This window comes from Acanthopagrus latus, chromosome 13 (genome assembly GCF_904848185.1).
Source record: "Acanthopagrus latus isolate v.2019 chromosome 13, fAcaLat1.1, whole genome shotgun sequence".
NCBI lineage: Eukaryota > Metazoa > Chordata > Actinopteri > Spariformes > Sparidae > Acanthopagrus > Acanthopagrus latus.
Window position 1 is genome coordinate 3,409,567 of NC_051051.1, and position 14,637 is coordinate 3,424,203.

At 44.3% G+C, this 14,637-nt stretch overlaps 1 protein-coding gene across 1 annotated transcript; it reads left to right on the forward strand.

Moving 5' to 3' along the window:
- The first annotated feature begins 364 nt into the window (after positions 1 to 364).
- coro6 (coronin 6) lies at positions 365 to 14,615 on the forward strand. The gene is made up of 12 exons (XM_037120561.1): positions 365 to 613; positions 4,157 to 4,356; positions 7,083 to 7,205; positions 10,547 to 10,676; positions 10,819 to 10,997; positions 11,130 to 11,249; positions 11,353 to 11,457; positions 11,602 to 11,747; positions 11,933 to 11,990; positions 12,609 to 12,836; positions 13,187 to 14,497; positions 14,550 to 14,615. The coding sequence occupies exons 2-11, from the start codon at positions 4,159 to 4,161 to the stop codon at positions 13,307 to 13,309; spliced, it is 1,410 nt and encodes a 469-aa protein (XP_036976456.1). The 5' UTR covers positions 365 to 613; positions 4,157 to 4,158; the 3' UTR covers positions 13,310 to 14,497; positions 14,550 to 14,615.
- The last annotated feature ends 22 nt before the right edge of the window (positions 14,616 to 14,637 follow it).

The following is a 14,637-nucleotide window of genomic DNA, read 5'->3' on the forward strand; positions in this document are numbered from 1 at the left end:
CCATCTGACACACAAACAAACTGTGGTTGCATATCAGAAATCTCCACCTTCAGCTAAAGTGGAGCCCTTGAACGCAGCACCAGGCTCACCGGTGTGTGTGTGTGTGTGTGTGTGTGTGTGTGTGTGTGTGTGTGTGTGTGTGTGTGTGTGTGTGTGTGTGTGTGTGTGTGTGTGTGGTTTTATTTACCTGTCTAATATCCCACAATGCTTTAGCCACAGCTCCTCTGTTAGAAGTCCACCAGTTGTGGCACCGACCCCCGGGGACGCGCCGGCCCTCAGTGCCCGGCGCGCGTCACGTTTCCCTGCACTGACAGAGCTTGTTCCAAAATAGACGGCCCTCACCCTACACCCACCCACCCACCCACCCACACCCTCCTCTCTCCCTGCACTGTCCCGCTACTCTCCCCCTCTCTCTTTTCCTGCCGAGGAGCGTCACGCAGTTGTCCAGTGCGTCTCCTCAGCAAAGTCCGCACCGACTCCAGCAAAACGCACCACGGGGAGTATCATTTAATAAGGAATAAAAGCAGCAGAGGGAGGAGGAGCAGGAGGCGGAGGACATCCAACAGACACCGTGAGAGCTGTCCAGGGAAGAGGGGTCTCCCCAAAACCTGAGGTGAGCCGTCTGCTGGACCGTCTGTCCTAATATGTGTGTCAGTGTCGGTGCTGCAGTGAGGTGAGAGGTGCGTCAGCTCTGCTGCTGCACTGCTGGAGAGCAGCGAGCGCGTCCTCACCTTTGGAGAGCCAGTCGGTACAGCCAGTGTGATTGTGCACTTTTCTTGAGTCGTGCATGGCAACTGTGGGCTACTTATAAAAGCACGTTGCACATTGTTCGCTCCCTCCCCTCCTTCCTCCCTCACACCCCCTCTGCGCCCCCCTCTCAGCCCATGTCCCCGTGTTTGTCCGGGTTTATGTGTGTTTGTTCGGGGCCGTGCGCACTGGCCGGTTACATTTACATTCATTAGCGGTGAAGCGCCACAGAAGTGCGTCGCCTTCATTCTGGGACTATTTAGGATCCGGGCCCCGGGTGGGCGGAGCGGCCGGCCCGGGTGGGACAGCGCAGTTTGTCATGTCTATATTAGGAAAGTGGCAGTGTCATTCTTTCGCTCTGTCTCGACTCTCCAGAGCCGCGCCATGCGCCACAGAGGAGGGCTTTCTCATTAACCTGAGGCAGAACCAGAGGAGCACGCCCGAGATTCTGTCAGCGTTTCACTTATTTAAAGGTGCACTCTGTAGTTTTGGGGAAGACAATTTAATCAGAAGAGAGAAAAAAATCTTCACTGACTGATTTGTATTTTTATGTTTTATGCCCAAACAAACAAAAAAAGAATTAAAAAAAACAACAAACAAACTCTCAACCAAATAAACAGTTTCATCTTGTTTTAATGTGTTTACAGGTGGCGGACCCTGCCACCCTCCTAGCTTCAAATGTTTATTCAGTTATGCAAAAGTTTAATATTTACTCATTAATATTGTTTCCCAAAATGTACTTTTTCTCAGAGATCTTCTCTGTTCAAATCTCCCATATTCCATTTCAACGAGGCAGCTTTTTTATATAGTAAACAATTCATGTTTGAATTGAAAAGGTGCAGTTTGAATATAGATATTAACCAAAATGATCAAGAGAATGAGACGACACGACCGTTTACGGTATGTTAAAGACGTCTTTGTGCTGTGTTACTGAGGTATCTTACTGAACCAGCCCTGTGTCGGAAAACCTCGGTCCAAACCTCCCGTGGTGGTGTAAACACCAACACTCCCCTGGTAGTTCCGGCTAACTGCACTGCTAATTTAGCTAACTAGCTAACAAAACAGCATTGCAGCACTTTCCTAAACAACTGAAGTAGATGGAGACTTATGGTAGTAGATGGAAACTTATACTTATTTGGGTGAACTTATCCTTTAAAAACCACCCATGATCAAGGTGTTTTCATGCTCAAATCAGATGGTAAGGCGTGGAAAATGAAAAATATGAAGGCTCTAAAAGACTTTAATAGACGTCTGTCTGTTGTCTCGACTCCTAAGATGGAAAAACATTTAATAAGTTTAATAATACTGTCAAACCATCTCTGACACAGCAGCAAAATAAGAATATATCGTATGTGTGATATTGCCTTTGCCCTGAAATGCCCCGCAGCTGTCCCTCCTGAAGTGGCCACTGGAATGTAAATCTCTTGATAACGGAGAGCTTCCAGGAACGACGCCGGAGCTTCTGTCCTCTCATCAGCCTGGTTGAGTCGTGTATCCCACAGTCGTCACGTCCAGTTTTGGGGTTTATATGTAGAATATTCCTTGTGTGAGAGCGATGACGGTTTGAGTTCACGATCATCCGCTAAACAAGAGGACGAACTCTGCCGCATTCATCAGGCGTCTTCAGGGACTGCTGCAGGCCTACTTCTAGATGTGGGTTTTTAGTTTTTGCCTTATGTAAGCCGGCACATTCTGAGAGTGTATGTTAGATGAGTTTCAAACTACATATTCTCACAGGGGCTGTATCACATGGATGTGACTGAATGTAACCGCTGCGCTACACTCTGGGATCGTGTCTGTCATGTATTAAGTTCTCCCAGGCTTTTATCTGCTCTCTGCGTCTTAGTGTTCGTCTTTGATGTTTGGCCGTCACATAGCGTTCGGTGGGACAATCAACTATTAATATCTGCACTGATGGCAGGCACTGTTATAGAATATCTCCTGTGTTTGGGAGGATTACGGCCTGGGACAGCCGCTGAACAGCGAAATGTCAGTCAACAAACAGCCTAAAAACACATTACAGAGTTCATTAATCAGCGAAAAGATGATGGATTTTTAAAGCCACTTAAATTTGGACAACAGCGAACTAAGAAACAGCATAAAATAGGCAGAATCATGTTTAAATAATGCAATCTTTAGGTGTTATTTTGTAAGAGTTAAAGGTCCAATATGTAAGAATAAGCCACTTTTCAAATTTATACTCCCAACCAGCAGAGGGCAGCATAACAGCAGAGTAAACGCTAACTGCTGCTAACTGTAACTGCTGTTAGCTAGTTAGCTTAGTTAGCTGTGGAGCTAGCGGTCTAGACTGGGAGATCGGAGCAATGGTGGAGTGTTGGCGGTCTTTGGTGCCAACGAACCGGACTGGAACTAATCACAGCCCCTGAGAACGACAGAGGCAAGTTTGATGACAGTATGGAGGTGATTTACAACAACTCTCACTTCCTGGCACGACAAAGACAACGTGCGTTCATCCAGGGAAACACGACCGCGGTCGGGCACGAGTCAGTGCCCACCTCCGGAGGTCTGAGCTATACTGATGGACCCCAAAGTGGTATTATGAGACAGGCTGGGCTGTGGCTAGCTTGTTAGCATGCTAACTGCGACAGAATACATAGATATCTTTGACATAACATCAAAATTGTTATTTCTTCACATCCTGTTTATAATTTATTTAGTTTTTCAATGTTTTAAACAAAAATGTATTTGTATTGGACCTTTTGACACCCTGTGCTGGTGTGGTTTGATCAGAGTCGATTGATAGTGATGGTAACGTGTCATCGGCTGTCCCACGATTTCTGATTGGTCCATGAAAGTAGATGACATCACACGTTTAATTGAAAGAGCACAGAAGAAAAACAGAAAACTCTGACTTTGACCCCATCGCTTACAATAAGTAGAGTAAACTAAAAAAAGTTTTCATTGATAGATATGAAGCGTGAACGGACAGTCAGTAAAAAAACATAAGAAGTCCAGTCCTTGCCAGCATGTCAGACAGAATCTTTTATCTGTTCTATGTAGCTTTCTGCCTGATTGAAGAAAATATCAAACAAGACCAAACTGTGCTGTCTTTTTCAATAAATAAAGTGCTTGAAAGCGCCACAGAGCTGCTGATTCATCTTCAAACTTGGAGACCGATGACAGAAAACACAGGAGAAATCAGCTCTAAGCAACAGATGAAAACATTCAGAAACACTGTTCAACAATCTGCCTCAGTGACAGAGACAACGGCAGACTGTTCAGTGAAGGAGACAGTTCAGTTTTGTTGTCTCAGACACTCGTTAGGTTGTTTTTTTCTCGTTTCTAGTCGTTTTTGTTTCTTGACCATCCTTTCCCAACTTTTTTTTTTTTTACCACTTCTCATCCTCTCGCCTCTCTTTGTTCCCTGATCTATTTTTCCTCGCCTCAGCCATGAGTCGCAGCATCGTGCGGCAGAGCAAGTTTCGCCACGTCTTTGGCCAGAACGTCAAGGCGGAGCAGGGTTACGATGACATCCGGGTCTCCAAGGTGACGTGGGACAGCTCCTTCTGCGCCGTCAACCCAAAGTTCCTGGCGGTGATCGTTGAGTCCAGCGGCGGAGGAGCGTTCCTGGTCCTGCCCATCTCTAAGGTCAGTTAGGCCACCGAGTGGAAACACAACAGAGTGTCTATAAGTTTAAGTGTTCGAGTCAAACTGCCACTGATGATGAGACCAAATGCTGATTTTATAAATGGTTTGCCCATCCCTTACGTTATCAGGCATCAGAGGCAACAAGGAGAAAGAATAAGAGATGTAGAAGTTTACAGGGAAAGAGGGAGAAAAGACAGACGAGTAAAAATAGTTTGCTCATAGTTCGTTGATGTAAATGGACAGCTTGGAAAGTTTTCTACCTCAGTGTTTACGAGGTGGCTTTAGATTTCTTAACTAAACATCAGCCCTGTTTAAAAGTTCGTCTCAGTGACTAAATGCTGTGTGATGTTTAGCTACAAGCAGCTTTAACACAATTGATGATGTGTGAAAGAATCAGCAGGCTGTAGTGGTGAGGGTGAGGAAAAGGACGGCCAAAGACTTTGGCAGACAGCTTGGGGTCAAATCCTCTGAGGACGGGCTGAAAAGGTTAATGTAATTCAGAAAACAGTGCCAAGTCATGGTATCAGCAGTGTGATGGTGCAGTTTTAAGGCTGTTGTTGCAGAAGAAACGAAACTTAATATAACAGTTTGATTCGAGTGTGTTCTTCCTTCTAACAGCAGAGGGTATATATTCAGTAAGACTTGGGGGGGGGGAGGACTCCATGATTGCTAAAGCAGACATACAGTGACAGAAAAAGCAACAGGTTGAGACAGATATGACGTTTTGGTGTGGAGCCTCGTGAGGATAACAACATCGCCTTAAAATAAACATCAGAAAGACAAATCTAAAGCTGCTAATCAGGTCTTTCTAAGTGAAATCAATTCATTTTGTTGTTCATTATATTTTATTGATGTTTACGGTTGAGAGAAGCTCTTCTTTCCCACAGAGAACACTGTTCCTTAAACGCCTCGTCAATAGTCCCGCCTTTAATTATGGGACTTTGTGACATCACACTACATCACCATGTCACACAGTCACATAATTTATTCCTAGTGGCTACTTTGGCACGCCAACATTGATTTAGCACAGCTGGCTCAGGTTTGTGTGAGCTGACCAATCAGAGGTGACTGGATATTCAGGAGGGCGGAGCTTAAAGAGACAGTAGCTAAACCTGATCTAGCAGTAACCCTGAGCAAAGTTATGAACCTGAAAATTAGCGTAATATGTCGCTGCAGCTGCTGTAATCAGCCTCATCTGCTGCATTTTAGTTAAACTGTGAGACGCCTTCAGCTCAGCAGGTTTCATACGTTTCATAAATTCGAAATGAGTTGGAAAAATAGTAAAACTTAATTGAATTATTGGAGCATTTGTTATGGGACAATAACGAGGGCAATAAACAATCTTTCATTTTCTGAGCTGAAGACTTAAAATGTAGAAATGTCATGACTGTAACGAGGTCATCTCCGCTCAGATTCATCAGCGTGTCAGCAGCTGTAATTACTGAAGAGGAGCTGGATGAGCAGCGCAGAGTGTTTTGGAGACTCGGGGAAATGGATGTGATTATGTGCCGGAGTCACAGACGTGCTATTAATACTCGCCAACGTGCTCTCCATCCTCCATCTCCCCCCTCCGGGTCCCCAACAGGCCACAAGAAAAACTCCCCTTTCAACGCCTCGTCACTCAGCTATAAATACACCTCTCTAGGGGTGTGTGTGTGTGTGTGTGTGTGTGGAGGGAGTGATATCTCAAAAGGTGATACACATGTTCACATGGTTAGAACAGGGAAACATGGAATAACCTAGAAGGAGCGTGATGATTTTAGTCCGTGTCATATTTAAATGTCTGTTGTTTCCTGGAAGTCCTCCATGAAGCTGAGCAGACTCTTCTAGACTCGAGCCAACCAGAACATTCACGCTGGTATCTGTCTCACTATACTGAACTAAAAGGCTTCTGAGGCTGGATTGCCAAGTGGCCAAAGTGGGCAACTTCTTCAGGGTTCCCAAAAACAGTCTCACTTTAAAAGGGGGAACAAGAAGTGGAGGGTCAGTGTGGGTCAAACAACAACGTCTTGCCACGCAACACACTGATAGGATTGTTCTTTCAACAGTCAAGCTGTAGTTTGGGCCAATAATCTCACCACAGGTTCCATTTTTTTTTTTTTTTTTTGATCGTGTCCCATCGTCTTCATCAGCAGAAGGCGTTTGGATGGTTCTTGTGATATCACTCTTTAACTTTGTGTCGTTCATTTTTGCTTGAATATTTAGTTTGAATCTGAATTCTTGATCTTGGAAGCAGTGGCTGGTCCATTTGCACGACAAGTCCTTAAAACACTCAGATTAAATGAACTTCAGGCCGAGGTTGTTTTGTCGACCACTGCTTGGACCGGTTTCACACTGGAATAAAACTTCAGGATGAAGTTGCTTTTAATCAACATCCCTGACGCCAAAAAAAAAAAAAGTTGGCGCACTGTGTAAAAACAAAAATGAAACAGAATAATTGTGATTTTGCTCACATGTTTGATACAAGTTGCGACGAGAGCAACAACAAGCTGGGAAAGTTGTGAACGCTTCAAAAACACAACAGGTTCATTGTTACCAGGTGACAGTATCATGATTGCGTATGAAAGTGGCGTCCATGAAAGGCTCCGTTGTTCATCGCTTTGTGAAACACGTAGTTGCATAAAGGGTGCTGTAACACTTCTGTTTTGAAACACAATATGTTTGATTGCACGCTTAACTCTGTTTTCTACGTCCTAACTGTGCGTCGCTGCTGCCGTGTGTTGCAGACAGGTCGTGTGGACAAAAACTACCCGCTGGTGGTCGGCCACTCCGGGCCGGTCCTCGATATCGACTGGTGTCCTCATGACGACAACATCCTGGCCAGCTGCTCAGAGGACTGTACCGCAATGGTAATGAGAGTGTGTGTGTGTGTGTGTGTGTGTGTTTGATTATATACCATATACGTATCTGAGCGTGTGTGTAGACAAAAAGATGTGAGTGGGAGAGAGAAGTTGCAAATGCATGTGGAGGAGTTTGTTGTCGGGTGACTCAGACAGCAGTCATGGAGGTCGTCACAGCCCGAGCCTTCATCACGTCTGCCTGCTCATTGGACGGATGAAGTGATTCAGACGAGGTTCTGCTGTGTCTACCTGTCTTGTCTGTGTGTCTCACTGTCCACCCACCTGTTCCGCCTCACCTCCGTCTCTTCATCAGTCTGCTCGGCCTCGTCATTGTAATGCAGTTCCAACTTGTCCCTGTGTGTGTGTGTGTGTGTGAGAAAGTGGAAATGTTTGGCGCAGTCGGATGTTTAATTTTGTTTCTACAGCATGACGTGTTCCCCAGACTCTCTTGTCTCTGCTCAGTGATACGTAGCTCTGCGTAACTTCTGCGTCAGACTAAGTTAACAGACATACAGTCACATCCAGAGTCCTTCTAAAAGAAATCTACAGTCCAGCGGCATTAAACAACTTTCACAGGCTTGTATAGACAACAGTCCGTTCACTATAGCTAATAAAAGACTGATAAATACATGGTAATTGCTACAAATTGCTCCAAAGAGCCCCTTTAAGTGTTGTGACATGCATTCAGTGTCCTTCTGTCAAAACATCTCAGGCCGTCCTGGAGGCTGCACATGGACGATATGATGCTCTCACACAGGATGTGGAGAAAAGTTTTAATAATCATCATCAGTCTGTGGTGATCATAAATCTGTCTGCGGTTCCTTTAAGTACAAAATGGTGACAGTGTGGCCTGAATTTAAATATGGTGGGAAATTAATATTTAAAATGTTTTAATAGATGCAGATGTGGCAGAACAAACTCTAACCTCCAACTTAAGGTAATAATTCAAAGTCAGAAATATTTATTTTTTCCATAAGCGAATAAACAAGCTGAGAAAATAAGGTCAAGAGCATCGTGTCATGGTGGCAGGGTCCGCCACATATAAACAAAGCAGAAAAGTATGAAACTGTGTTTTTCTTTAAGGTCAAGTTTTTTTTTTTAATTCAGTCATGAAAACAGAGAAAGTTTGTACAGTTTGTTTAGGCAGAAAAAAATCTGTCAGTGCAGATTTTTTCTCCCCTTTTTAAAGATTTCATCCCTAAATCTACATACTGCACCTTTAAACAAACTGTATTGTTGACTCATGACTGAGGTCAGTCAGCAGAGGTCACTGTGACGCCTCGACTGCAGGACGTGAATACAGATGGTTGAACTATTGTCACTGGACATAACCTTGCTTTGTGCACTGGTGCACAGTCATGTTGGAAGAGGAAGGGGCCCGCTCCAAACTGTTCCCACAAGGTTGGGAGCATGGAATTGTCCAAAATGTTTTGGTATCCTGAAGCATTCAATGTTCCTTTCACTGGAACTAAGGGGCCAAGCCCAGCTCCTGAAAAACAACCCCATACCATAATTCCTCCTCCACCAAATTTCACAGTTGGTACAATGCAATCTGAAATGTACCGTTCTCCTGGCAACCTCCAAACCCAGACTCGTCCATCAGATTGCCAGATGGAAAAGCGTGATTCATCACTCCAGAGAACGCGTCTCCACTGCTCTAGAGGCCAGTGACGGCGTGCTTTACACCATTGCATCCGACGCCTTGCATTGCACTTGGTGATGTGTGGCTTGGCTGCAGCTGCTCGGCCATGGAAACCCATTCCATGAAGCTCTCTGCGTACTGTACTTGGGCTAATCTGAAGGTCACATGAAGTTTGTAGCTCTCTAGCAATGTTGTTAATAAAAACTAATAATGATAATAATAATAACTATAACCTGGATGGCATCTTGGAACTTGCTATATATATATAATGGTCCTTTATTAATTAAATTTTTAATCTTCCATCATCTTCCTGCCTTTATAAGCACAAGAGTTGAACATTAAATGATGTTACTGAAGAAAGTATCAGTAGAAGAGACGGTGACAGTGACGAGACACGACATGAAGCAGGAAACGAGGAGCTGCTTAACTGTGACGGCTGCGTGGTGATCCAGATCCTGGATGTTATCTTCCTGCCCAATTAACTGATTAGTTATTACTTAAAATGTTCATCACAGTCTCAAACGTGTCTGTTTGTCAGTTTGCAGTGAAATAAATCAGACAGAATCAGAGAATCCTCACATCCAAAGATCAGGAACAAACACATTTTAAGCAGTTTTAACAAAAATTTAGCTGCATAAATACACAACTTGTTGTATTTTATGATTTCATTTTATCTTCTCAGCCTAATAGATGAAATATGTGACATTTTACATGAGCGTGTGTGTTCACAGATGTGTCTCGTGTGTCAGCATGTGTCCACGCTCACACGTTGGTTTGTGTGAGGACAACACGTCTGTTGACTCAGCATGTGTCTGCTCCCGAGCACAGTTGTCGCGTTCGCCCACACTTGTTCGCAGCGACGTCGCAGGAATCTTTGTGCGATTGAATGATTGAATCGCAGCTTCTCTGATGGCAACAGCTGCTCGGATGCTGTGTGTTTGCCTTTGTCTGTGTGTGTGTGTGTGTGTGTGTGTGTGTGTGTTGTTGTTGTCGATGCCCAGCTCACAGACAGACAGTTGCAGCTGTCCAGTTTTTGGCCGTGTTACCGGCGTGGAGCAGAGAGGCCATAACTGTGATGTCATTCTCTTCACATTGTGTCATCTGAAAAGGCTCATTACAGTGTGTGTGTGTGTGTGTGTGTGTGTGTGTGTGTGTGTGTGTGTGTGTGTGTGTGTGTGTATCAATCAATCACCAGCTTACGTAACTGAAAAGGCCACATTCCAACAAACTGCTTGAACATTTAGTGACATTAATGAGAAATGTGCTGATATATTTTCAATCAGTTTTTAGAGCAGCAGCTTCTTCTTCCACTCGTTGGACGAGTTTGTTAAGTAGCTGTGATGGAGTTGAACGCAGGTGTGGAAAGTAGCGGGCGGCTGCAGAGCATCACTGCCGGTAAATTTAGGAACCAATTTAAAATGACTCAGCTGCACTGTAAATCATGGCCGTCTGTGAGCTTAATGGAAAAATTAAGGATGTGGGCCTGGAGTGAAGGAGGTAAAAATACTCTGATACAGCATCCGAGAACAGTCATCACACAACACACAAGGCGAGAAAAACAAACCAAACTGCAGTCTCATTTGTCACCAGGAGATTAAACTTAACTACTGTAGTACACGTACTATAAGAACAGTACTAAGACAGAAACGACTTCTTGTGTTACGTCAGAGTTTCTGCTGTGAGTTTCCTTCACCTCTCTCTTCTCCAGGTGTGGCAGATCCCAGATCACATACTGACCCGCCCCGTCACCGACCCCATCGTGGTCCTGGAGGGACACTCCAAACGTGTCGGCATCGTCACCTGGCACCCCACCGCACGCAACATACTACTCACTGCGGGTAGGACACACACACACACACACACACACACACACGCACACACACACACACACACACACACACACACATTCTGGTCTTTTGACTGAGTTACTGAGTGAGTGAGTGTGAGCTTGCACATGTTCATCGTCTGCTCTCCCTGCAGGCAGTGATAACCTGGTCATCATCTGGAACGTGGGCACAGGTGAGCCCCTCATCTCCATGGACGACCATCCAGACCTCATCTACAGCATCAGCTGGAACCGAAACGGCAGCTTGTTTTGCACCACCTGTAAGGACCGACGCCTGCGTGTGTGTGACCCCCGCAAGAGGGAGGTGGTTGCGGTGAGTGCGTAGAAGATACTAATAAATATACCGTATAACGAATTCTAATGACACTTTCTGAGCTCTCAAACATTTATTACCCAGGAGAAAAGAATCTAAGGAACTAGCTGTTGTTTCTCTGCTGACCAACAGGAACGTCTGGCTCCACATGAGGGGATCCGGCCAATGAGAGCGATCTTCACCCGAGACGGAAACATCTTCACCACAGGGTTCACCAGGATGAGCCAGAGAGAGCTCGGACTCTGGGACCCCGTAACAAACTATTTAAATATCGCATGCTGTCCTTGAATATTAAAGATTTAGAACAACACCTGCACACTGCTGAGCTGTCGCCACTGTTTTTAACTCTCCTCAGACGAACTTCGAGGAACCCATTGCGCTCTTGGAGCTGGACACCAGTAATGGAGTGTTGTTACCATATTATGATGCAGACGCAAACATGGTCTACCTCTGTGGAAAGGTACAGACACGCCGGTTTAGTGACTCGAATCGTGTTTGCAGAATATTCGCAGATCTCATCACATCTCCAGGCTTAACAACGTCACTGTCACGTGTGTTTCTGACGTGTTTCACGGTTGTTTCCTGTGTTTGCGTGTTTGTGAAGGGGGACAGCAGCATCCGTTACTTTGAGATCACAGATGAGCCGCCGTACGTCCACTACCTCAGCACCTTCAGCAGTAAGGAGCCCCAGAGAGGGATGGGCTTCATGCCCAAGAGAGGCGTGGACGTCAGCAAATGTGAGATCGCGAGGTGAGACAGTGATCGCAGCAGAACACAGCGTCACAGCATCGTTTGATTGGTCAGGATATGAAGCGCAGATCCAGCTGTTTTGAGGACAAACACACTTTTTATCTTTGAATTATCCATCACGCGACACTGACGATGATCGATGATCGATTATTAACAATTGTCTCGTCTCTTTATCGTCCTCTCAGGTTATTCAAGCTCCTTGACAAGAAGTGTGAGCCCATCACAATGACAGTGCCCAGAAAAGTAAGTACGGATCAAACTTTCACACTGGTGGAAGGTTACAGAAGAGTATCGGGGCCAGGGATGAGGAAAAAAATGAGAGGAAGAATTATTTTTCTTTTCATTATGCACTTAAAGAAAAAAGTTGAAATATGGAGAATAAAGTCAATTCTCTGGTCTCTCAAATCCAGTCAGCGGAGCGAGCTGCCCGATCATCTGGTCTCTGCCAATACGTTATTCTTTCAATTTCAGCCTCCACGAATGCAGCCGCCACCTCCTGATACTGACGACTACACTGCGTTTATGAGCTAAAAGAGAAAAAATGTCTTTGTTTCACTAGTTCATCTGCACGAGGCACTTTGTTGAGGCAGTAAAATGTTTTACGTTGTCTCAGAAAGTCGACTTTAAGTTTGTATTTTGTAAGAACTAAACTTCTCACATTCAGACGTGACACTGATCCACATATCCTGATGCATGATAAGCACTTTAACCTATTTAACGTTCTTTAAGTATTCATTGAACTTTTTTCCTTTTTTATATCTTTGAAACTCTCCTTCACTTTCCCTTTGACAAAAACAGAGAAATAGAAAGATTTTTGAGTAAGACTACAAAACAAAACCACTTCCGTCTCTTCTTGCACAGTCGGACCTCTTCCAGGACGACCTGTACCCGGACACAGCGGGTCCTGAGCCCGCCATGGAGCCCGAGGAGTGGCTGGACGGCCGCGACGAAGATCCAATTCTGGTGTCCATGAGGGACGGCTATGTGCCGCCAAAGAGCCGAGAGCTCAAAGTGGCGAAGAAGAACGTGCTGGACTCCAGACCCACCACCCGACGCAGCATGTCCACTTTGGAAACCAACAGTCTGCCGGTAAGTTGTGTAGCTTCCTGGTACCTGTTGTCTCATGAAGTTTGTTGTGCTATATTTAATAAATCACGTAATATAAATTCAATATTGAGTTTTGCAGCCCGTAGTCTGAATGAGAACATTTATCTCTGTTTGACACTTTCTGTTTATCTCTCTTCTATTTGTACCTGCCTACAACTTTTCCCCCCAAAGCTCCCTTCTTTGTTTTGGTTTATTTTTCCTAGATGCTCGCTGTCCTTGACCTGTTTTTCCTCTTTTTCTTTACCCTTAATTTCCCCCTTCCCTGTCACTGTCTTTTTTTCTTTCTCCTTCTGTTCCCCTTGTTTCCTTTCCTCCACTCTTCTCCTGTCCAGCCTCAGTTGCTGGAGAGGTTGTTGGAGGAGATTCAGAATCTGAAGGCCACAGTTTTGTCTCAGGAGAAGAGAATCTGTGACTTGGAGAATAAGCTTTCCCAGTACACCAATGGCACTGACTGACGCGTGAAAACACACCTTCTGGAGGACTGGTCAGAATTTCAGCATCACGTCGATTATAGAAACACGTTTCCCTTACATACACAAGGAACCACTTTCTTTAATTGTATGGCAAACACATTTGAATATTTCCCCAGCTTTACTTTGATTTGTACAGAGCGAGAAGAGTGCAGAAGTAGAATGAGGGTGCTGTAGGTAAGACGGACTTGTGGGCTGAGGAAAGTCAACACTGTTATCACCTTTTTGATAAACCTGCGAGAAATGGACAAGAATTAAACGCCGGAAACAGACTTTTGACCTGGAGCGGTTTGCAAACGACATAGTAAGAATTGTACTTGAACTTCTACTAAACACACGCGACATGATTTAAAGAAACACAACATCACATGTATTTGACCCGCTGCATCAGACGATCACTGACCAGTTTATTCAAATAAGTCCCTCAGAAAACTTTTCAAAATGTAAATAGTGATAAAGGTGACAGGAGGAGAAATTGTGAACTTGTAGCAAAATGTGAAAAGCAAAACGTTTTGTGCTCTGTAAAGGATTATACATTAGACACATTAAACCAACAATAAAAACAGTGTTTTTTAAAAAAAAATGCCTGCATCTTTCATTCAATCTTTATTTACTCTCAGAAAATGTTTCTACGTAAAGGTACAGTACATCAATTAATGCAAGTATTTTCTTCATGTTGAGTTGATATGAATATATTTCATAAACTTTGTCTGCTTACGTTACATTCATGCAAAACATTTGTGTTGCTGGGCAGGGATCAGTAGCAGAGTTCTCGAAAAGTCTTTCTCATAAACACACCTGCCGACATCAGGTTGTAGAAAAGAGGGAGATTTTCTAGGATATCGCAAATGGCTTCAACCCTCAACACCGCTGCCCCTCTTATACGCCCTCGTCACAGCCGTCATCACCGAGCAAAAGTCAACATCTAAATCTGTCACAAAAATATTTAAGTGCAAACAGTGGAAGCAAGAGGACGGAAGCCGAGATCGGCCATGGATTTATCTTCTTTTCTTATGCACTCTTATCTCGTGATAACGACTTATCATCTCTTCATCTCGATATAACAAAGGTTGTTTCCCTGTTATACAGACTTATTATCTCTTTATCTCGATATAACAAAGGTTGTTTCCTTGTTATACAGACTTATTATCTCTTTATCTCGATATAACAAAGGTTGTTTCCTTGTTATACAGACTTATTATCTCTTTATCTCGATATAACAAAGGTTGTTTTCTCATCATAACAAATTGATTAATAACGTGTTCGTCTTGATTTCAACCCACAATAGCTGCCAGAACGACCTCCGTAGCCGG